Source organism: Natator depressus, chromosome 24, assembly GCF_965152275.1.
Source record: "Natator depressus isolate rNatDep1 chromosome 24, rNatDep2.hap1, whole genome shotgun sequence".
Lineage (NCBI taxonomy): Eukaryota > Metazoa > Chordata > Testudines > Cheloniidae > Natator > Natator depressus.
The window spans coordinates 18,737,240-18,761,616 of record NC_134257.1 but is presented as its reverse complement, the minus strand read 5'-3'; the positions used below and the strand labels follow the sequence as shown (position 1 = coordinate 18,761,616).

The 24,377-nt window shown below is 49.3% G+C and overlaps 1 protein-coding gene across 2 annotated transcripts; it reads right to left on the bottom strand.

Moving 5' to 3' along the window:
- Positions 1-1,249: 1,249 nt before the first annotated feature.
- LOC141977373 (interferon-inducible GTPase 5-like) lies at positions 1,250-23,205 on the bottom strand. Of its 2 annotated transcripts, XM_074938828.1 has the most exons (7): positions 23,085-23,205; positions 22,880-23,001; positions 15,793-16,029; positions 7,923-8,231; positions 6,609-6,959; positions 5,971-6,251; positions 1,250-3,797 (listed from the first exon to the last, which is right to left on the bottom strand). In XM_074938828.1, the coding sequence occupies exons 3-7, from the start codon at positions 15,848-15,850 to the stop codon at positions 2,604-2,606; spliced, it is 2,193 nt and encodes a 730-aa protein (XP_074794929.1). In that variant the 5' UTR covers positions 15,851-16,029; positions 22,880-23,001; positions 23,085-23,205; the 3' UTR covers positions 1,250-2,603. The 2 variants fall into 2 exon arrangements, with proteins under 2 accessions (XP_074794929.1, XP_074794931.1); XM_074938830.1 differs by lacking the exons at positions 15,793-16,029; positions 22,880-23,001; positions 23,085-23,205 and having other exon boundaries at positions 7,886-8,072.
- Positions 23,206-24,377: the final 1,172 nt, after the last annotated feature.

The following is a 24,377-nucleotide window of genomic DNA, read 5'->3' as shown; positions in this document are numbered from 1 at the left end:
AATTCCAATATATCTTTTTTTCAGATGGGGCGACCAGATCTGCACATGGTATTCAAGATGTGGGTGTACCATGGATTTCTATAGAGGCATTATGATATTTTCTCTCTTATCTTTCCCTTTCCTAATCATGCCCAACATTCTGGTCGCTTTTTTGACGGCCGCTGCACCTTGAGTGGATGTTTTCAGAGAACTCTCCACAATGACTCCAAGATCTTTCTTGCATGGTAACAGCTAATTTAGACCTCCTAATTTTGTATGTATAGCTGGGATAACGTTTTCCAGGCTCTCAGCCACCCAGCCGAAGGGGGCATGTGGGGAACTTGCTCCACCCGCTCTGCTCCGGGTGGGGGCGCACAGAGCCATACTCAGGTCTCAGCTGCGAGGACAAAGCTGGGGAATTTACAGTTCCCACAGCCTGGAGTGGGAGAGGCGGGGTGGGGGTGGGGACAGCCTTGTGCCAGCAGCAACTTCTCAGCCCCCACCCTCGGCCTTCGCAGTTCCTCTCCTGTTTGCACGCCATTGTGATACGGACCTGGGGTGGGGGATGGGCAGGTGCCCGCCCTCTGTAAATAGTGCACTTGCCAAGCGGGCATGTCTATTCTTAGCCCTGCAGTGCACATCCAAGTCAATTGACCCGGGCACTAAGAGCTGGTGCCTTGGGCCCTTTTTTTTTTTTTTCCCTGTGTATTTTCTCCCTTCCCTCTGGACAGGGACGATAAACCTGTTTTGTTTTGTTTTTTTCTCCCGTAGGCTGCAGCTCTTTAGCAGAGCTAGTGCGGAGGAAGTGCCATGGCTGAACGTCAAGGGCCTTCCCGGTGTGTACCGGCCGCGTGCACTGTCGGCAGAGATGGATCTGGCTTTCTATGACAGGGTGACACAATTTCATGTTTCACCCAGAATTCAGAAGGTCTGTAGACAGCTCCCCAGACCATCACACCAACCCTCCAGGGGAGCGGGGAAGGAACTGTGACTCCCTGGCCAGTGGGACTCCTAATAAATCGTAGGCACCTGATTTCACTGGCAGAAGGACACAAAAATGGGACATGGGTCAAATTCTCTGATGGCGTAAATTGGAGCTACCTGGGTAGAGTTTGGCCCCATGTCAGCTCCTACAACCAAGTCTGACAAGGAGAACACACACAGGCTAGTGAACAGACGCATTATAGTAGAGTCGCACTAGCCTGTGGTGAGCAGGCTAAGCAATTACATTTTAAAGGTATAAAGCATCAGCTGTCACCCAGTTTGCAGTGCTATTGAAATGACCTATTGAGGAGAGGACTGACTGGCTCTCAGGGGGGGCGGGGAATGGGACATGGGGCCTGTCCCCTCTATGAGGTGCCGGCTCCCATCCGGCCCCAGGGCAAGGACTGTCTGGCTCAGGGGGGCAGGGAATGGGACATGGGGCCTGTCCCTTCTAGGGGGCGCCGGCTCCCATCCGGTCCCAGGGCAGGGACTGGCTGGCTCAGGATGCAGAGGGAGATATGACGCAGACCGAACAGCAAGTGAGGGACTCAGACCCATTTCCTAGCCGGGAGACCTACAGCATTAATAACGATACACATGGTGTTTCTATCAGCAACCGTCTTCTCGAGGTCCCCAGGCTAGTCTGGCGGGAGGCTTGGGACAGAGGAGAACAGCACGAGGGTGCAGAAATTTGCACGCCCCTGGCTCTGCCCCCACTGTGCAAGGGCATCCCTAGGGCTGGGGGAAAGCAGCAGCAGCAGCTCCCGCAGCGACCACACAGATGGCTCAGCTGCCAGGCCCAGATTTCTCGTCCTGTAACGTTGCCGCTGAGCTGAGATGCCAGGACCTGGGCAGCCCCCCGGGAATGCCCGTCCCAGGCGGCACGGAGCCTGCTGCTGAGTGGCGAACAAGGAAGCGGAGCTAAAAGACTGAGAGAGGAAGTGAGGCATGAGGTTTGTTAGCCCACTAGCCTTGGAGTGAGGAGAGGCAGGGTGTGTTTCTGTCCTGCTTAGGGTCTCGCACTGTGCCTCCATTTCCCCTCCCAACTTGTGTCTCTTTGTAAACTCTTAGGGGCAGGGACTGTCTCTGGCTGTGTGTCTGGGCAGCGCCCGGCATGCCTGGGTCCCGATCTCAGCTGGGGGCAGGGACTGTCTCTCACTGTGTCTGGGCAGCGCCCGGCACAAAGGGACCCTGATCGCAGCTGGGGTCTCCAGTAAGTGTTGCTGTAATATAAATAGATAACAGGAAAAGAAACAATACAAGAACGAAAGAACTGTGAGCAGGAAAGTAGAACAGGGCCAGCTGCCTGGGCTGGGAATACACGAAGGACTCAGGCTCTGTGCCAGCATCTTTCCCACACACCTAAATTCAATCATTTCACTATTCATCCGTTGACCCGGGTTTATGATGCTGGTTCTTCCAATCTAAGCCCGTCTTGTGTGACAATCTTAGCCCAGTTCCAGTGTCAAGTGGAAGCTGGTGGAGTTACGTGCTGGAGGATTACACCAGGGGAGCTTCGAAAGGAAGGACCAGAACAGGGACAAGAACAGCAGAATAAGCACATGGTGCTCGTGAAGTGTGTGCCCTGAAAATTATGGTCCTGGAAATCCTTCCTCATTTGAGTCGTCTCGTTAGCTTCGTTAGCTTTCCCTGTTGTCATATGGACTGAGCTTCTGTAGGATTCTTTGGGCATCTTCAGCAGCATTGTTGAGAAAGGTTTTCAGCAGGATACACGTGGTAGCCAATGAAATTCCAGCAGCCCCCAGGAATCCTACTGCTGCAACTCCTCCAGACAGCTTGAATCCTAGCACCTGTAAAGGCCACAGAGACAAACCAGCTCCTGTGAATATGCCGCACCCAACCGAGGACAGGAGCTGCAAGACCACATTAATTCTAATTTCCTTGGCCAGCTGGGGCTTCATAATGGCCTTCAGCTCTTCCGCTGGTTTGCCAAACTGCCTTGTGAGAGCCGTGAAGGAGACATCATCCAGGCCAAAGACCAGGCAGTGGTATCTCATGACTATCAGCAGGATGGTTATGTCAAGAATGGTGGAGATACCGGGTATGTGAATAACCTTGATAAGAGAGGACACAAGGGCTATTTTCCAGATCTGATTCTGCAGGGCTTCCTTTTTCTTTTGCAAGATTTGCGGAGAGGTGTTGGGCAGGGCTAGTATCAAAGCCCTTTTCTTGTCACCTGGGAGCGCTTTCTCCATGCTGTCTCGCAGGCGGGGAAAATCGTACTTGTTTAATTCAAATGCGGAGAGGAGGAAAACCTCAGGATTGATCAACTCTCCCTCTCCCAGGCACCTGATGCAGTGGTTATGGATGTCATGCAGTATATTTTCCTCATCATAGGTGGAGGGCCGGCTACGTTTGGCAGAAGCCAAATCTGCATCCACCTTGGAGCGCACAAAGTAACACATCTTCCCTGCCTTCTGGATCTCCCGGGCCAGCTCAGCATGCTTACGTGTGAATCCCTCTAAACCCATGATGACGAAGAAGTCGTAGTGGACAAATTTCACCGGCTGGAGACATGGCTGAAAATCTATTGGCAGTCTCCAGAAAGTCACGCTTGGGTGTTTGGGATGCTGATAAGCTTTTGGCTCCATCATCATTTCTTCCTCCCCGAGTGGGGCAGCACCTTCATCTTCATCACATAGCCCCCGCATGGCGTTAATGAAGGACGATTTCCCACAGCCTAGCTCTCCCATAATGGCGATGTTTAACTTGGTGTACTCCAAAGCCTTCTGCTGCATTATAGAAATCAATGTAGGTGCTATCTGAACTCCAGGAGCAGCCCTTGGTTCTCCCCTGTCTTTGGCAGTCTGTCCCTGAAAATACAAAAACCCAGACCAAATATTGATCATGTATTCTCAAGGGCAACATTTATAATGTAATCAGCTCACAGGAGAACCACAGCAGGCTGGAAGCGTATTTACAACAAGCTGCAGTTAAATTGAACAAATCGCTGGTGGGAAGGGGACTGAGGACACTTTGTCCTTCTTCTTCCCCCACCCCAATAGACATCAGACCTTCAAAGGTCCCTCACCAGGACCGGTGAGAAGTGGCAGCACTACCATAAAGGTGTATGTCCAGCCCCCTTTCTGCAAGGAAGGTGTGAGATGCATTTGCAGAGGATCCTTTCTGAGCATGCATCCCAGATGCACAACTGGAATCTGAAAATCTCTGCCTGTTTTGGGGACCCAGGGCAGTTTTGGAGAAGACATACCAAAGTTACACTGTAGCAGGGTGGTCACCCTGCTCTGGCCCTGAAAGGGTTAAAAGCCAGCCCTTGGAGAGGGCTAGGGCTGGGAGCCAATCAGGGCCAGTCTGGGCCCTATAAAAGAGCTGCAGGGGCAGGAAGCAGGCAGTCTTGTTCTAGCTTTGGAGAGAGATGGACCTAGCTGCCTGAAGGAGCAAAAGGTACCTTTGACAGAGCAGTGCTGGGGAAGGGGCAGGCTGAGCTGGGGAGCTCAGGCCTGGCAACCTCCCAGGCTGAGGCCTGCCAGGAAGGCCTAGGGAAGTACTGGGGCTGCAGGGAAAGGCAGCAGGTCCAACCCCCTTGCCAGTGATGAGTGGCCATTACAGACTGCAGTTTACCCCAGAGAAAGGGGGCTAGATGATGACTGGCAGTAGCCACTGAGGCAAGGTGGGCATGGGAGAGGGGGTTCCCCTAGGAGGGGAGACCCAGAGTGTGGGGGTACTGCTGTGGGCAGAACCCCAAGTTAAAGGGTACTGGGGTCTGGGAGGGACATGGGGCCTGAAACAGGCGAGACACCAGCCAGCAGGGGGTGCTCTGAGGTTGATGAGCTAATTCCCAGACGACCAGCAGGAGGTGCAGCGCCGGTGAGTCTGCGATCTGCTACAATCACTTTCACAACTTTCAAACAGCTGGTGCAATTGTCTTCAGAATTGGCTTGATCTTTAGAGCACCAAGGATCTACCAAACAAGTTAGGCTTGATATTTCTGGCTTCAGTAAGTGTGAGTTAAGTATGAGCAGAAACTTTCTGAGTCAAGTGTCTGTGAGCTGGTTACACAGTTTGCAAAATCAGTTTAAGGAGCAGTTTGCAAGTCCAGTAGGAAAATGCAGCCCCTATTTGTTAGCTGGGGCACCTGTGATGAGAACTTTCAGGGCCAGGTCCTCAACTCCTGCTCTGATTGGAAATCTGACCTAGAAAGGTAGCCGGTGGTGTGGGAGTGAGCTGGCTTCTGGTACAAGGGTCCTGTAAAGCTGGCCTAACTGGCTCTCTGCCACTGACATCTGCATGGTGCTCTGGGAAGAGGTATACTGGAGGTTAGAAGAGGTCAGGGACTCAAGTGCACGGGACTCAAGCTGAACCTCAGCTGCTGGAGCTGTCCCTAAGGGACTGCTGCAGATGGCATAATTTAGAGCAGCCATTGGCTACACATGACAATTAATCCAGAATAAGGGAGAATGTGAATTTTAAAGCAGACTAGCTAGTCCGGATGAACTCCCTGCATGGATGCTTTAAAGTGGATTAGGCTAGCTCCAAACAAAGCACTCTTTGTCCAGAATAAGAGCATTCACACAGGGGGTTAATCAGGAATGGTTAGTCAGAAATAATGCCCTGTGTAGGCAAGCCCTTAATCCACTTTGGACAAAAGAAAAAGGCACTCTCATTCTGGAATAAGAACATCCCCTTATGGTGGTGTTCTGGAATAGTTACTCTGCTTTAAATTCACACTTTACCTTATTCTGGATTAACTTTCGTGTGTAAACAAGCCCTTAAATCAAATGTGAAGTCTCTGCGCCAAGAGGCTTTGAGTTATGACAAAAGAAAGAAAACATGAGTCTTCAAAACCGCAATCCTGATCCCTTTTCCCTTTCTCCACGTTTGCCTGACAAATGAATCATTTCAAACAGACAGCACAGCCGGCCGTGTGAAATCCAAAGAGAAAGAACTAGTGACCCAGCCTCCTCTGCTCGAACTAATGACCACACACACAAACGAAGAAGGGAAGCGAAATGTCTGGAGCCATACCGGGGAGGAATGTGCAGGTGGACTGTGGGTGGGATTGGCCACTCCTGGCTCCATAGAGGTCGACGAGGATCCCCGGAGCAGATGACTTCTCTCCTCTTTGTCTTTTTTATGGTCAGACGCAGTCTGCTGGGACTCACTTCGAGGCGACTTTTTGTTCAACAGTTTCCGCAAGGAAGGATAATACATTCGAAGGAGAGCAAATGCTAATATCGCCAGTAATACTCCCAGATCAATCAACCACAGACCGCACAGTGTTGATGGGCTCTGGACAAGCTCAGCAGCTGGAAAACACAAAATAAACCCAATGGGATGCAGCATGAGAGACCGGAAATTCCCCAGGGGCACATGAGGAGGGGGTTAGACATGTCCAACAAACACAAGCCGGAGGTGCTCAGGCATTTCCGTAGCGTGGATCGCAGCTTCCTAGAGAGAGCGTGTCATGGACACCAGCCCTTCCACAGACCCCACTCCCCTTCCCATTTGTCATCACCCAGCCTCACCTCCCACCTCGCTGGTTATCGCCTAGACCCTCCCGCTCCTCTGCACACAGCTCCACTCCCTGCCAAGTGGAGCAGTTCCTAGCGGCCCAGCTGCCCGTACCCTGGGACTTGTGCGGTGCCCTATGAGAGGAGCCCTACCCTTCTCCACGGCCACTCTCATCCGCACGGAAAACCTGCCCAGTTCGGGCTTGACGTGGCAGGTGTAGACCCCGTCATCCTCCAGCCGGACGTTCTTGAGTCTCAGGGATGCGTTTCCCTCGTGGAATCTCTCTGGATACAGCTGGGTCCGGCCCCGGTAAGCCTCATCCTGTGTTTCCAATGGGTCCAGCTGAGAGCAGTAGCTGTGAACCAGGAGATCTGGTCCCTCCTCTTCTTCCCTCTTCCAGGTGATATTCAGTGGCTGGTGGTTTAACTCGGATTGGAAGGAGCAATTCAGGATGACGTCCTCCCCTGTTTGAACTATGATGGGCCTTTCCATTTCACTGTCACCTGAGAGGGAAACAAACATCCAAACAGGAGAGGGGGTTAGGGCCCGAGCCTGGGACTCCAGAATCCTGACTTAATTCCCTGCTTGACCACAAAACCCCTGGGTGAACTTGGACAAGTCACTATTGCCCTGTGCCTCGGTTTCTGCATTTGTACAATGGGAACAACAGCCCTGTCCTACTAAACAGGGGCCCTGTGAGGAGAAGTACATTAAACTTTGAGAAACGGCTAGATCCTATGGAAATGGAAGAGTGATAAGTGCCTACAATCAAATCCTCATTTTTCCCCCCAATTTTTTTCACCCATTTTTCCTGAAATGTAGAAATTACGTACACAGAACACATCCGTGGGGGTTGGATTGAACTGGCTCATGGCCCCTTAGACTTCCCCTGGTGCCAGCCTTGTTCAGGTCCAGAATCTAAGATCTCATTTTAAGAAAATGTCACGCTCTAGCCTTTATGGTTGTGAAACTTATCCAAAAGTAGAGGTGGCATGATTACCGTATATAAGCACCTTCACAGGGAGAAAATACCAAGCACTAACCGGCTCGTTAATCTAGCAGAGACAGGCAGACCACGAACCAATGGCTGCCGGTATCTGCCGAGAGCCTGAAACAATCTCTTTGAGACGCAGGAGCTGCACTGAGTTACCCATTTCTCCCCACCACACAAAACCTGCATGGAAAATCATATGGCGAGATGGCGCTTTAAGTCGCACTGCAGGGGGAGTTCTCTTTCCCTTGCCTGGGAGGTGACAGGTAGAACAGAAAGCAGACAAGATCAAGGCCAGACGAGTGTGGCATTTTTGGTGGATACACTGTGGCTTTGCAATGAGGCGCCCATCTGCCCTGCTGGGTGATCACATGGTACACCAGGCCTGGAGCAATTGTCGCGGATGCTATGATCGGGGTACAGGAAGAGGAACCATACTTAGCACTGTAAGTGAAATCTTCTGGGACCAGCTCACAGGTGACGCTGCAGAGGTAGGATCCGTCATCGTGGAGGCGAACGTCGCTGAGTCTCAGGGATGCGTTTCCCTGGGGGAATTCCTGTGGATATAGCTGCGTTCGGCCCCTGTAATCCTCTTCCTGTCCCTCCAGCCAGTTCATCTTCAGATGGAATCTGTGAACCAGGAGATCCTGGCCCTGGGCACCTTCCTTTGTCCAGGTGATGCTCAATCGATGAAAGCTTATCTTAAATTTGGAAGGGAAGATGCAGGTCAGGGTGACGTCTTTCCCGTACTGAGCTGTGATGGCTGTCTCCTCTCCAGAAACCCCTTAAAGGAAAGTGAAGATCAGCATCAGAGTCCTTTGTCCTCCAACCTCCACCATTGTTGTACCAATAAATTAAAAACCAGCAGGATCTTATTAAAGGGAAAAAGGCAAAATACCACATTTATTGTGAATACAGAAAGAATCATAGTAAGCAGTTAGTTACAGCTGTAACATTCCATTCAATCTCATCTTTATTCACTCATTCATTCATACAAACACACACACACACACACACACACAGGTTCTGCAAGGTTGTTATCATAGTAAGCAGTTAGTTATAGCTATAACATTCCATTCAATCTCATATTTATTCACACATTCACACACACACACACACACACACACACACACAGGTTCTGCAAGGTTGTCATCATAGTTACCAGCCTTAGAGTTGCTCATGCCAAGCCACTGGCCAGGTGGCCTGGACATGAGGAGGGAGCAGGGCCTTGTCAGATGCTCATCTGATGCTCCTGGAAGTTGGTTTGCAGAATCAGACCCCAAAGTTCTCACTTTTTAGAGTCTCTTTTTATAGGAATTTCTTCCTAGGCCAGTCTGTGGGAATTGCTTCATCATGCTGTTGCTGAATCAATCAGCAGATGGCACATTCCTGACGGCTCCGTGCTGCTAGATGTTATCTTGTTCTTTGGTTCTCCCATTCTTGAGGCTGTTGGGTGGATTCCAGTCTGCCCTCCGGGGGTCCTCTGGTTATTTCCACTTGACGCCTTCTTCAGCCGATGGACACTGGATTCTTAGGCTGGCACCTCCCTGATCATTCAGTTATTATCCACACCAAGCATCCATCCACATACATCCTCTATCTCTATTTTAATCACAATTGTTAATACAACAAAAGGGCGAGGAGTCTCTGGGTGCTGTTTCTGTTGTTAGAGTATTGCTTTGAGTCTCTGTGAATTGCTTTGAGAACAGACTCTGTCTTAGAATGTACTAACACAATTAGCAGCTTGCAAGTTTCACACATAGAGGGAGAGAAACAGTACCAAAACCCAAGAGACCTCTTAATTAGTAATACCCTGGAATTTAAACTATGGGGAATCAAACTCATTTGTGATTTTAATACAGAACTTCTTTAATATGATCCAACATAATCCCCCTTTTGACACTAAGATTTATAATCGTCAGTGTCACTTTCTATGTAGCCTATTCAAGAGAAGGTACTGTGAGGCAATTTGAGTTTGTGATTCCAATTTATGCCACATACACGATCCTAGTGATGTATCTTTACTACAAGGTTCTGGGGCAACAGGCAAGGTGAGGCACACCCACTTTTGAGGAGTCCATTCAATACAACCTCTAGTGTCCAATAGCTTCCCTCCCTCCCCAGCCCACTGGCTCAAGGTCCAGGGTAGCCAGAAGGATCCCATGTGTAATATGGGGAGTGGGCTAACCTTCAATACCTTTGCCTCCAGGGACTGTTGGTGTGCAATTTTGACAACAATTTCTCCCATTAACAAGTCTGGTTTTACAATACTGGAAACATATTGAATCCATTCATATTGATAAGTGTCAAACAATGATCTCTTTCTTTTTTAACAAATGCATCAAACCTTAATATTTCCCAATATGACCCAGAACATTTTGTGTTCCAAAGTAGCTAGTGCAAGTTTCTGCATTTCAGTGCATCCCATAGCTATGGCTGTGTAGTTTCCTATTTCTAATTTTTTTTTTTCTTATGCATAAGCCATGTGGTAGTATTAAGCCATTGCCAAAGATTCCATCGGGCTTTTAGGTTACCCAGACCAATTTGGACCAAGTCTACATTGGCATGTACTTGTTTTTGTGTCAGGCTGTCCTGTAGCTGGGACAGAGAGCTTAATTTATTTTTAATTACCTGCAGGTCTTTAGTTTTTTGTTTTTTGTTTTTTTTTAAAAAACACACAACGGTGCTAGCAACAAGACAAAACACAAGACAACACATAGAACACAAAACACAGTTTCTAGTAGATTCATAGTATTGGGTTGCTCTTCAGCTGGCATCAGCTTTTCCTGATTTTCTGAAAGACAAAAAGAACATGTTTCTACCCCTTTTGGGGTGGCAGATTATTGCTTAAAATATTTCTTTTACAAATACCCTTGCTGATTGCAGGCAAAACAGAGGAATTGCCCCCACATTTTCCTGTTTTTGTTCTATAGGCAGGCCAGGTTTCAATGGCTTTTATCTTTTAAGGGTTATGGGGAAATTATCCCACTGTTTAGTCATTAAATCCCTGAGTTTTTCTTCTTATACTGCAGACCAAGTTAATAATGTTTTTCCTGCTGTGTTAAGCTTTAAGTTTTATTTACAGGTAATAACTGAGAAGCATCATTACCATACGACCTTAAAGGGTTTTTCCAAAAATCATACACACTATACGTTGTTACAGGGATACTTATTATCATTAAATTTATTAAAATTATCTTGTTATCCCATGCCTTTTATTTAGACAATTTGTTTGCTGACCAGGTATGTCCTTTATCTGCAGCTCCTTTGTGCTGCTAATTCTTTCCTTCCTTTATCATTTAGGTAATTTGCATTTTCACAGAAGCTTCCTGCTTTTGGATTTAAAGCCATCAGCAGCTCACTAAAAGGGACACCATCAACTTTCACCAGAGTTTTGATTACTTTTAACTTCTGCTTCCAAAACACACAGCAATCTGAAAAAGAAAACCCAACCTATTGTGGCTCCCTTTGGAGCCCTAATAGCATTTTAATTAAGTAGCATGGTATGTTTGCATTTCTTTTGCCCCTTCTACAATATACCCTGCACATGTTCTGGGGCAAATGCACATTCCTTCCATAGTTTAACTTCTATAACATTATCCAGATCCATTTTTACATAAGGTGTCACTATTTCTTTTTTTGCTTACAGAGGTTTCATGTACCTTTATCAAAGTGACAGTCTGATTACTCAGAGCCATTTTAAGACTCAGTGTTTCTAACATTGCTTCTTTTTGTTTTGTGCACCTCACCCCTGCTGTTGCTTCAGAGGGGCACTGTCTTTAATTTTTTTTTTGTACTACAACTCTCATCTGCTATTTTGTTACAAAAACAAACAAACAAAAAGAATCCAGAATTTTTTTTTTTTATATTCTCCTGATTTTGACTGCACTGCTGCAGCCACAACTTAAAAACATTTTAAATTTTGTAAAGCATTGAGTTACCTTTTAAGGGTTAAATGCCAAATCCCAAAGCCAAACAACACTAATTACCTGTGTCTAGCAAAAAGGTCTGTCAGTTTTGCAACTTTGAATTAAAGAGTCAAATGGATTTTTAGTGGCATTATTTAAAACAAAACCAACTGGTCCTTAGAACTTTACATATTTACACACACAGAGATAGATACATACACATTTTCTTTAACATCCCTTCCACACTGCTCTGGTTTTTTTACATCTTACATTCCCTTTATACATTTGAGGCAGCTAAATTCCAATAGAACCCTCTTATGTTCTTTTAGCAAATTTGACTAAATTGTCCAGTCAAATGATTTTAATCAGTTTATTTTTGCCTGGCTAATTTACAGACATTCCTTTGGAAAAGGGCCCATTTTTCTTTCAGAATGGCTGCAAAGAAACCAAGAATGCTCTTTCTCTAACACTTTTCCTTTTTAACATTTTCACAAAGTTTAGCTGCTTAATTCCCTCCAGCCTCTGCAGAGTTAACTTTTTTTTTTTTTTTAACTCTTTATCTTTGTAATTATGCCTGGGGGTGCCATACATAGGACCTTCTCCCCCTTTATCTGCCTCCCTCCAGCCTCTGCAGAGTTAACTTTTTTCACTCTTTTTGTGTTCCTGGAGTGCCTCTTTCACTATTTTCAGCTGGCTTTGGGTATTTGTAGCCAGCACCTTCGAATTGTCTGCTCCCTTTTCCGTTTGTGCCTTTTCCTCTTTATGTGAAGACAAGCGGAGGGAACAATCCTTACATGCCTCACACAACAACCAAATTGCTGCTGCATCTCTTTTGGCAGCACTAGAAGGTTTGTATATGAGGATATACTGAGCCAATCTATCCTCTAGGTCCGAAATAGTGCAGAGATCAGCTAGGGCTTGTTTAGTCCAAGGACTGTGCCCAAATTTTTGAAGGTTTTGTTTAAAAGGTGTAATTTCTTTAACAAAAGGTGAGGTTGGAGTTCCTTCTGACTCCATTCCTCCCTCTGGTACTGGCTTACCCTGTTTTCTTTTAAACATCTTAACATGGATATTTCAATCTCTTTGTCACTGCTGGTATTACTTAGCAAGTGACACAGCCTAGATTCTGAAATCATAGCTTAATCTATGCGTTTTTCCCCTGCTACCTTCCCGGAGGCCAGCAGGTCCCCTGCTACCTTCCCGGAGGCCAGCAGGTCCCCTGCTACCTTCCCGGAGGCCAGCAGGTCCCCTGCTACCTTCCCGGAGGCCAGCAGGTCCCCTGCTACCTTCCCGGAGGCCAGCAGGTCCCCTGCTACCTTCCCGGAGGCCAGCAGGTCCCCTGCTACCTTCCCGGAGGCCAGCAGGTCCCCTGCTACCTTCCCGGAGGCCAGCAGGTCCCCTGCTACCTTCCCGGAGGCCAGCAGGTCTGGTTAACCTAATAGAAATGCCTAGCTCACTAGAGCTGGCGGTGTGCACACCAATATTTACAATAACTGAGGTTTTTTACCAATATTCCCCCTTTCGCAATTCTCCACCAAAATGTTGTACCAATAAATTAAAAACCAGCAGGATCTTATTAAAGGGAAAAAGGCAAAATACCACATTTATTGTGAATACAGAAAGAATCATAGTAAGCAGTTAGTTACAGCTGTAACATTCCATTCAATCTCATCTTTATTCACTCATTCATTCATACAAACACACACACACACACACACACAGGTTCTGCAAGGTTGTTATCATAGTAAGCAGTTAGTTATAGCTATAACATTCCATTCAATCTCATATTTATTCACACATTCACACATTCACACACACACACACACACACACACAGGTTCTGCAAGGTTGTCATCATAGTTACCAGCCTTAGAGTTGCTCATGCCAAGCCACTGGCCAGGTGGCCTGGACATGAGGAGGGAGCAGGGCCTTGTCAGATGCTCATCTGATGCTCCTGGAAGTTGGTTTGCAGAATCAGACCCCAAAGTTCTCACTTTTTAGAGTCTCTTTTTATAGGAATTTCTTCCTAGGCCAGTCTGTGGGAATTGCTTCATCATGCTGTTGCTGAATCAATCAGCAGATGGCACATTCCTGACGGCTCCGTGCTGCTAGATGTTATCTTGTTCTTTGGTTCTCCCATTCTTGAGGCTGTTGGGTGGATTCCAGTCTGCCCTCCGGGGGTCCTCTGGTTATTTCCACTTGACGCCTTCTTCAGCCGATGGACACTGGATTCTTAGGCTGGCACCTCCCTGATCATTCAGTTATTATCCACACCAAGCATCCATCCACATACATCCTCTATCTCTATTTTAATCACAATTGTTAATACAACAAAAGGGCGAGGAGTCTCTGGGTGCTGTTTCTGTTGTTAGAGTATTGCTTTGAGTCTCTGTGAATTGCTTTGAGAACAGACTCTGTCTTAGAATGTACTAACACAATTAGCAGCTTGCAAGTTTCACACATAGAGGGAGAGAAACAGTACCAAAACCCAAGAGACCTCTTAATTAGTAATACCCTGGAATTTAAACTATGGGGAATCAAACTCATTTGTGATTTTAATACAGAACTTCTTTAATATGATCCAACACCATGACCCCCGAATCTTTTTCAGAGTCGCCGCTCCCCAGGAGAGAGACCCCCAGCCTGTAAGTTGGGCCGACATGTTTTGAATACTAAGGAGGGAGCGAAGAAGTGTTAAACTGCTACCTTACTAGTTGGCCAACCTCCTAGGTTTACAGCTTTCTGAAGGCCAGATCTTGTATGTACACCAAACCTTGTCTTTTGGGGGGTGTAAAGCTAGCTACAGGAATGCTTTTGTAACAATTTATTGGCTAATAAATAAACAGAGGAAAAAAAGAAATGAAAAGGTGGTATGTTCCAAACTGATTAAAAGATGTACTTTTTCATGGAACAGTGAACTTGTGGAACTCCTTGCCACATGATGTCATTGAGCCCAGGAGCTTGACAAGATCTAAACAGGGATTGGATGGTTAGCTGGATAACAAGGAGATTCAGAGTTAGGGGACTTAATGCTAACATACATTTTGGAAGTGAGACTGAACCTCACGCTTTAACCAATCTCGAGTTATAAAAGATTAGCATGAGACCTGATGAGTTGGGCAGACCATCCACAGCTCTGTGTGTGTGTGTGTGTGTATATACTGTGTGTATATAGTACAAGTTTTAAACAAACGATTGAATACTGTACACAGCAACGATTGTGAAGCTTGGTTGAGTTGGTGGAGTCAGAAGGTGGGCTATTTCCCAGGGAATGCCTTTCTGCTGAATGATGAACTAGCACTGGGCTGAGCCCTCAAGGGTTAACACATTGTTGTTAATGCTGCCTTGCACTCTACAAAGCAGCACGAATGGAGGGAGGAGACACAGCAGGGCACTGGCTACAAACATTCGCTGTGGAAACTGAACGTGATGATGAACCCAGGCTATCCCACTGGAACACACCACTCCCTCCACTTTCCAAAGTGTGTGTGTGTGTGTGTGTGTGTGAGAGAGAGAGACACACACCATGTGTGTGAGAGAGGCGCGCATTGCCCCTTTAAGTACGCTGACCCCACTCTAAGTCCATTGCCTTTTTAAGTAGATCAGCAGTTGAGACAGGTTTCAGAGTAACAGCCGTGTTAGTCTGTATCCGCAAAAAGAAAAGGAGGACTTGTGGCACCTTAGAGACTAACCAATTTATTTGAGCATAAGCTTTCGTGAGCTACAGCTCACTTCATTGGATGCATTCCAGAAGCTGTGGCCGGCAAGCTCCCTCCGTCCCGAGCCCTGTCATGTCCACCTCTGCTCTGTGGAGATGGGCTAAAGGAGAGGGGGACACCCTGACATTAGCACCCCTCCCCACCCCCCTTTGCACAGCAAGCAGGAGGCTCCCGGGAGCAGCTCCAAGGCAGAGGGCAGGAGCAGCACACGGCAGTGGGGGGAGGGACAGATGAACTGCCGGCAATTGATAGTCTGGGAGGCTGCTGCACAGGGAGCTTAGGGGGGCTGATGGTGGGGGGGGGGCTGCCGGCCCACCCTGGTTCCAAGCCCCCACCAGCTCGCTCCAAGGAGCTGCTCTTCCTGCAAGCAGTGGCCAAAGCAGGCGGCTGCCAAACGAGGTTAGAAGGGAGCATTCCGCAACTTTAAACGAGCATGTTCCCCAATTGACCAGCGACGTAAGAACAAAACAACGTTAACCGGGATGCCGTTGAGTGAGGAGTTCCTGTAATAATGCACAGCACTGAGCACCACGGGGCCTGGGGCAAGGAGTGGGGTTCTTGTGTGTTACCGTGATACACCTAATAAACAGCATCAGAACGTACCGCACCGAGCAAAGTGGGGTCCTGGGTTGTGACGGGGGCTTCTGGGCACTGAAGTCGTTGTCACCAGCATCATGACTCCTCAATAAGACAGAGGCGAGCAGAGCCAGAATACTTACCGCAGAGAGTCCACAGCACAATCGCGTGAAGTGAGCAAACAAGAGTGACTCTCGCCATGGCGCGGAGCAGCCTGCGTCTGCAGGTGAAGGCAGGCCAGTCTGTGAAGGGCTGGCTCCTGCCCCAGGCGATCCGCTGAACATCAGGAACGAAGGCACAGGGCGCGATTCCCCTCTCGCTCACCCCGGTAGCGCTCAGGCGTAACTCCGGGCTGGTTCCAATCTCTCATACTCTGAAACCTGTCATAGGATAACAGCCGTGTTAGTCTGTATTCACAAAAAGAAAAGGAGGACTTGTGGCACCTTAGAGACTAACCAATTTATTTGAGCATAAGCTTTCGTGAGCACACAGCTATGCATCCGATGAAGTGAGCGGTAGCTCACGAAAGCTTATGCTCAAATAAATTGGTTAGTCTCTAAGCCCTGGTCTACACTAGGACTTTAGGTCGAAATTAGCAGCATTAAATTGATGTAAACCTGCACCCGTCCACACGATGAAGCCCTTTATTTCGACTTAAAGGGCTCTTAAAATCGATTTCCTTACTCCACCCCTGACAAGTGGATTAGCGCTTAAATTGGCCTTGCCGGGTCGAATTTGGGGTACTGTGGACACAATTCGACGGTATTGGCCTCCGGGAGCTATCCCAGAGTGCTCCATTTTGACCGCTCTGGACAGCACTCTCAACTCAGATGCACTGGCCAGGTAGACAGGAAAAGAACTGCGAACTTTTGAATCTCATTTCCTGTTTGGCCAGCGTGGCAAGCTGCAGGTGACCATGCAGAGCTCATCAGCAGAGGTGACCATGATGGAGTCCCAGAATCGCAAAAGAGCTCCAGCATGGACTGAACGGGAGGTACGGGATCTGATCGCTGTATGGGGAGAGGAATCCGTGCTATCAGAACTCCGTTCCAGTTTTCGAAATGCCAAAACCTTTGTCAAAATCTCCCAGGGCATGAAGGACAGAGGCCATAACAGGGACCCGAAGCAGTGCCGCGTGAAACTGAAGGAGCTGAGGCAAGCCTACCAGAAAACCAGAGAGGCGAACGGCCGCTCCGGGTCAGAGCCCCAAACATGCCGCTTCTATGATGAGCTGCATGCCATTTTAGGGGGTTCAGCCACCACTACCCCAGCCGTGTTGTTTGACTCCTTCAATGGAGATGGAGGCAATACGGAAGCAGGTTTTGGGGCGAAGAAGATAGCTCACAGCAAGCAAGCGGAGAAACCGGTTTTCCCGACAGCCAGGAACTGTTTCTCACCCTGGACCTGGAGCCAGTACCCCCTGAACCCACCCAAGGCTGCCTCCTGGACCCAGCAGGCGGAGAAGGGACCTCCGGTGAGTGTACCTTTTAAAATACTATACATGGTTTAAAAGCAAGCATGTGAAAGGATTACTTTGCCCTGGCATTCGCGGCTCTCCTGGATATACTCCCAAAGCCTTTGCAAAAGGTTTCTGGGGAGGGCAGACTTATTGCGTCCTTCATGGTAGGACACTTTACCACTCCAGGCCAGTAACACGTACTCGGGAATCATTGTACAACAAAGCATTGCAGTGTATGTTTGCTGGCGTTCAAGCAACATCCGTTCGTGTGTTATCCTCAGGAGAGTGAGATATAATCCATGGTCACCTGGTTGAAATAGGGTGCTTTTCTTCAGGGGACACTCAGAGGAGCCCATTCCTGCTGGGCTGTTTGCCTGCGGCTGAACAGAAATGTTCCCCGCTGTTAGCCACAGGGAGGGGGGAGGGTTGAGGGGGTAGCCACGCGGTGGGGGGAGGCAAAATGCGACCTTGTAACGACAGCACATGTGCTATGTATGTAATGTTAACAGCAAGGTTTACCCTGAAAGAGTGTAGCCAGTGTTTTATAAAATGTGGCTTTTTAAATACCGCTGTCCCTTTTCTTTTCTCCACCAGCTGCATGTGTTTCAATGATCACAGGATCTTCTGCTTCCCAGAGGCTAGTGAAGATTAGAAAGAAAAAAAAAAAACGCACTCGAGATGAAATGTTCTCCGAGCTCATGCTGTCCTCCCACACTGACAGAGCACAGACGAATGCGTGGAGGCAAATAATGTCAGACTGCAGGAAAGCACAAAATGACCAGGAGGAGAGGTGGCGGGCTGAAGAGAGTAAGTGGCGGGCTGAAGAGAGGGCTGAAGCTCGAATGTGGCGGCAGCGTGATGAGAGGAGGCAGGATTCAATGCTGAGGCTGCTGGAGGACCAAACCAGTATGCTCCAGTGTATGGTTGAGCTGCAGCAAAGGCAGCTGGAGCACAGACTGCCACTACAGCCCCTGTGTAACCAACCGCCCTCCTCCCCAAGTTCCATAGCCTCCTCACCCAGACGCCCAAGAACGCAGTGGGGGGGCCTCCGGCCAACCAGCCACTCCACCACAGAGGATTGCCCAAAAAACAGAAGGCTGGCATTCAATAAATTTTAAAGTTGTAAACTTTTAAAGTGCTGTGTGGCATTTTCCTTCCCTCCTCCACCACCCCTCCTGGGCTACCTTGGTAGTCATCCCCCTATTTGTGTGATGAATGAATAAAGAATGCATGAATGTGAAGCAACAATGACTTTATTGCCTCTGCAAGCGGTGATCAAAGGGAGGAGGGGAGGGTGGTTAGCTTACAGGGAAGTAGAGTGAACCAAGGGGCGGGGGGTTTCATCAAGGAGAAACAAACAGAACTTTCACACCGTAGCCTGGCCAGTCATGAAACTGGTTTTCAAAGCCTCTCTGATGCGTACCGCGCCCTCCTGTGCTCTTCTAACCGCCCTGGTGTCTGACTGCGCGTAACCAGCAGCCAGGCGATTTGCCTCAACCTCCCACCCCGCCATAAACGTCTCCCCCTTACTCTCACAGATATTGTGGAGCACACAGCAAGCAGTAATAACAGTGGGAATATTGGTTTCGCTGAGGTCTAAGCAAGTCAGTAAACTGCGCCAGCGCGCCTTTAAACGTCCAAATGCACATTCTACCACCATTCTGCACTTGCTCAGCCTGTAGTTGAACAGCTCCTGACTGCTGTCCAGGCTGCCTGTGTACGGCTTCATGAGCCATGGCATTAAGGGGTAGGCTGGGTCCCCAAGGATACATATAGGCATTTCAACATCCCCAACAGGTATTTTCTGGTCTGGGAATAAAGTCCCTTCTTGAAGCTTTTGAAACAGACCAGAGTTCCTGAAGATGCGAGCGTCATGTACCTTTCCCGGCCATCCCACGTTGATGTTGGTGAAACATCCCTTGTGATCCACCAGAGCTTGCAGCACTATTGAAAAGTACCCCTTGCGGTTTATGTACTCGGCGGCTTGGTGCTCCGGTGCCAAGATAGGGATATGGGTTCCGTCTACGGCCCCACCACAGTTAGGGAATCCCATTGCAGCAAAGCCATCCACTATGACCTGCACATTTCCCAGGGTCACTACCCTTGATAGCAGCAGATCGTTGATTGCGTGGGCTACTTGCATCACAGCAGCCCCCACAGTAGATTTGCCCACTCCAAATTGATTCCCAACTGACCGGTAGCTGTCTGGCGTTGCAAGCTTCCACAGGGCTATCGCCACTCGCTTCTCAACTGTGAGGGCTGCTCTCATCTTGGTATTCATGCGCTTCAGGGCAGGGGAAAGCAAGTCACAAAGTTCCATGAAAGTGCCCTTACGCATGCGAAAGTTTCGCAGCCACTGGGAATCGTCCCAGACCTGCAACCCTATGCGGTCCCACCAGTCTGTACTTGTTTCCCGAGCCCAGAATCGGCGTTCCACAGCATGAACCTGCCCCATTAGCACCATGATGCATGCATTGGCAGGGCCCATGCTTTCAGAGAAATCTGTGTCCATGTCCTGATCACTCACGTGACCGCGCTGACGTCGCCTCCTCGCCCGGTAGCGCTTTGCCAGGTTCTGGTGCTGCATATACTGCTGGATAATGCGTGTGGTGTTTAATGTGCTCCTAATTGCTAAAGTGAGCTGAGCGGACTCCATGCTTGCCTTGGTATGGCGTCCGCACAGAAAAAAGGCGCGGAATGATTCTCTGCCGTTGCTCTGATGGAGGGAGGGGCGACTGACGACACGGCTTACAGGGTTGGCTTCAGGGGGCTAAAATCCACAAAGGGGGTGGCTTTACATCAAGGAGTAGTTCAGGCAGGACTTCACGGAGGGTTCCAATAAGAAATGGTGCACCTAAGTTATTGTTCTTATTGGAACAAGAAGGTTAGCCTGGCCTCTGATTGATACATGGCTAGATCTACCTCGCTGCACCTTCTCTGTGAGTGACTGCAGTGTGACCTAGAGGAATGAGTCCCCTAGACAGGGGAGAAGGCAAATGAGTACAAAACAAATCTGGTCTATTTCTTGTTTTGATCCACTCCATCTATCTTTTACATCTTTGGCTGGCAGCAGACGGTGCAGAAGGACTGCAAGCCATCCACATCTCATGGCTGCTCGGCAGAAGATGGTACAGTACGACTGCTAGCCATCCTCATCTCTTGCCTGCCTGGCAGAAGATGGTACAATACGATTGCTAGCCATCGTCATCTCTTGCTTGCCCGGCAGAAGATGGTACAATACGATTGCTAGCCATCGTCATCTCTTGCCTGCCCGGCTGAAGATGGTACAATACGACTGCTAGCAATCCGTATTGCCTGCCTGCTCACCATTAGACGGTTCAATATGACTGACTGCAGGACTAAAGAGAATGACCTGGTCAAGTCACCAAAAATTTAGTCCCTGCGCCCGTGTCTGCCCAGGCGCTCCCAGCCGACGTGGCCAGGAGCACCTCGGACATGACGAGGACGGCTATCAGTCATACTGCACCGTCTGCTGCCAGAAGGCAATGGGTTGCTGCTACTGTGTAGCAATGCCGTACCGCGTCTGCCAGCACCCAGGAGACATACGGTGACGGTTACCTGAGCGGGCTCCATGCTTGCAGTGGTATGGTGTCCGCACAGGTAACTCAGGAAAAAAGGCGCGAAACGATTGTCTGCCCTTGCCTTCACGGAGGGAGGGAGGGAACGGGGGCCGGACAATATGTACCCAGAACCACCCGCGACAATGTTTTAGCCCAATCACAGTGCTCCATTGTGACTGCTCTGGACAGCACTCTCAACTCAGATGCACGATTGTTTGCCATTGCTCTGACGCAGGGAGGGGCAACTGAGGACACGGCTTACAGGGTTGACTTCACGGAGGGTTCCAATAAGAAATGGTGCACCTAAGTTATTGTTCTTATTGGAACAAGGAGGTTAGCCTGGCCTCTGATTGATACATGGCTAGATCTACCTCGCTGCACCTTCTCTGAGTGACTGCAGTGTGACCTAGAGGAATGATTCCCCTAGACAGGGGAGGAGGCAAATGAGTACAAAACAAATCTGGTCTATTTCTTGTTTTGATCCACTCCATCTATCTTTTACATCTTTGGCTGGCAGCAGACGGTGCAGAAGGACATATTGCCTGCTTGCTCACCATAAGACGGTTCAATAGGACTGACTGCCGGACTTAAGAGAATGATCTGGTCAAGTCACTAAAAATTTAGTCCCTGCGCCCATGTCTGCCCAGGCGCTCCTGATCGACCTCACACAGGCAACCAGGAGTACCTCGGACATGACGAGGACGGCTACCAGTCGTATTGTACCGTCTGCTGCCACAAGGCAATGGGTTGCTGCTACTGTGTAGCAATGCCGTGCCGCGTCTGCCAGCACCCAGGAGACATACGGTGACGGTTACCTGAGCGGGCTCCATGCTTGCGGTGGTATGGCGTCCGCACAGGTAACTCAGGAAAAAAGGCGCGAAACGATTGTCTGCCCTTGCCTTCACGGAGGGAGGGAGGGAACGGGGGACTGACGATATGTACCCAGAACCACCCGCGACAATGTTTCAGCCCCATCAGGCATTGGGATCTCAACCCAGAATTCCAATGGGCAGCGGAGACTGCGGGAACTGTGGGATAGCTACCCACAGTGCAACGCTCCGGAAGTCGACTCTAGCCTCGGTACTGTGGAAGCACTCCGCCGAGTTAATGCACTTCTGTGGGGACACACACACTCGAATATATAAAACCGATTTCTAAAAAACCGACTTCTATAAATTCGACCTTATTCCGTAGTGTAGACATACCCTAAGGTGCCACAAGTCCTCCTTCTCATATCCTATGTAATTTAATAGCCAGGAAAGCAAAGGGGTGGAAGGATTTGGCAGGATGCTGTGGAAATGCCTTTAACAAATGCAGACCTGGTTTCTCATTAATGCTCACCCCCCCCCTTTCCCAGGTGTAAATGACACTGAATGCAATTCCATAGCAGGAATCCAATTCTCTCCGGCATCCCAGGGGAAGCCGAAATGAAGCAGCAGCTCTCTGCCTTTCAGGAGTCTGACTTGTTTTGCGTACCCCCAAGGTTCACCTCACTTAAAAATGACTTGCTGACAAAATCAGGCATAAAAGTACAAGTGTCACAACAGCCACACTATTACTGATAAAGTGTTTCCTTTCTCGTTGTTACCATATAATTATAAAATAAATCAATTGGGATATAAATATTGTACTTACATTTCAGTGGACAGTATATAGAGCAGTGTAAACAAGTCACGGTCTGTATGAAATTTTAGTTTGTACTGACTTCGCCAGGGCTTTTTATGTAGCCTGTTGTAAACCGAGGCAAATATCTAGCTGAGTTGATGTACCCTCTGGAAGAGCTCTGGTTACCCCCAGGGATACACGTAGCCCTGCTTGAGAACCACTTGCCTAGAGAAAGGGGATCGTTTTCTATTATAAATAGAAAATGGACGGGGGGGAGGATGTTTCTGTGCTGGGAACTGAGGGCTTGTGCCTCTCCCAGAGAATGTGTCCTCCCGATCAGACTGGAGAGCCTCCCCCATGGCCACATGCTGCCCAGCGTCCTGCAACGAGTGGCCTGACCCTGGCTAACTCGATGGCCCGTGTGAGCGTTAGGAGCAGAGCCCAGCTCTGTGCCGTTATTCATCGGTGTGTGGCGTTCAGGACACCTAAAATGGCTGCTCCTCGGCAGCTGGTACAGTGCCTCTTTGGCCTTCAAACAACCAGTCGCCGACAAAACAAGGCCCAAAGCCAAGAAAGGCCACTTACCGGCTTCCCTCCCGGGAGTCCCAAGTGCCCCGACTCTGCAAAGAGCTTACAGAGTGATTTGTGTTCGGTTTCCTATCGCTCTCATGGCCTCTCTCCCACCGACGCCGAGCAGGGTGAATGATCTGGAAAGTGAAAGCAACCGGCAGGGTTTTTTTTTTTCCTGTTTGTCTTTGAAAGCAGTGAGCAAACGAGCCGGGAAGCTGACCTGCACCAAGAATCCTGAACGTCACAGACGGTGGGAGATTAGGAGCAGGTCTGTCCATTTCTAGTGCATCGGCATGGCTGCACCCCCTGGCGCATCTGGGGAGATGCTCTAAGCCAACGGGAGAGAGCTCTCCCCGTCGACTTCGTAACTCCACCTCTGTAAGAGACACTCTCCCATCCACATACAGCTGTCTACACTGCGGGTGTGTGGATTTGTCACACCTCCCAACCCCCCTGAGTGACACAGTAAGTGTGTAGTGCAGCCCTGGCCAAAGAGCTGAAGGTGAGGCTGCCAAATTTCCTGGGAGGACGCTCTTTGACTCTTGCCAGAGGGTTGACGCGTGCCCTGATGGGGTCCCCTGGCAGAGAGCTGGGTTTTGCTTGGCAGGAACCGGTCAGTCTCAAGCTAAGAGGGTTGCACGTACTCAGTGCTTGGCTAGGTAAGTTCCCAAAATCCAGAGAGCGCTGCAGGGAGCAGAGTTAGTGATCCAGTGCTCAGGGGCACTCTCCCCAGACAGTCAGGGCTGGCCCCAGTGCCCCAGGCCAGTGCTAGGGGGTGCTGTGCTGCAGGGAGTGGGGTCAGGGGGTTCTCCCCTGGCACTCAGGGCTGGCCCCGATGCCCCAGCGGGGCGCTAGGGGTCACCGATCTCCTTTCTGTGGTGTTTCCAGAGAATCATGGCTATGTCGGGCTGGATGGGATCATGCCGTCCAGCCCCCTGCATCGAGGCAGGACCAAGTAAACCCAGACCTGCCCTGATTGGGGTTCGTCCCCACTGGGGCTAGATGGCCTTGCTAGATGTGTCGTTTGTGGGTTGCAGTGGGTGGCCAGGAGAGGTGGCAGGGAATTGTCACTCTTAGCAGACCAGGTGGACGCTTGTGTGCCCCCCATCTTCTTGCCGTGGCTTTAGCTCTCTCTGGAGTAAGGCCGGATAGGGGCAGTCCCCTAGTCCTGGGGGGCCGATGGGGAGACGCTCATGAACTCCCTCCCAAGGAGTCATGGTTTCATTACCCCAAGACATGTGCGATTTCACCTTTGCCTGTTAGCTGCTGGTTACAGGTGTCTGGCCATGTTTAGTGAGCTGATCCTGGGCACAATGCTGCCTCTCTCAAAGGCAGAAGGAAATGGTGCATCTTGGGCTAAACCTGGAGGGGGCTGTATGGGTCTCACTTCATTTATTTATTAGGTGCATTACGGTAGCTCCAGGGCACTCTAATCATGGGCCAGGATCCCCATTTCGCCAGGCACTGCACGGACACAGAATAAAGTCAGTCCTTGCCCCAAAGACCTTCCAGT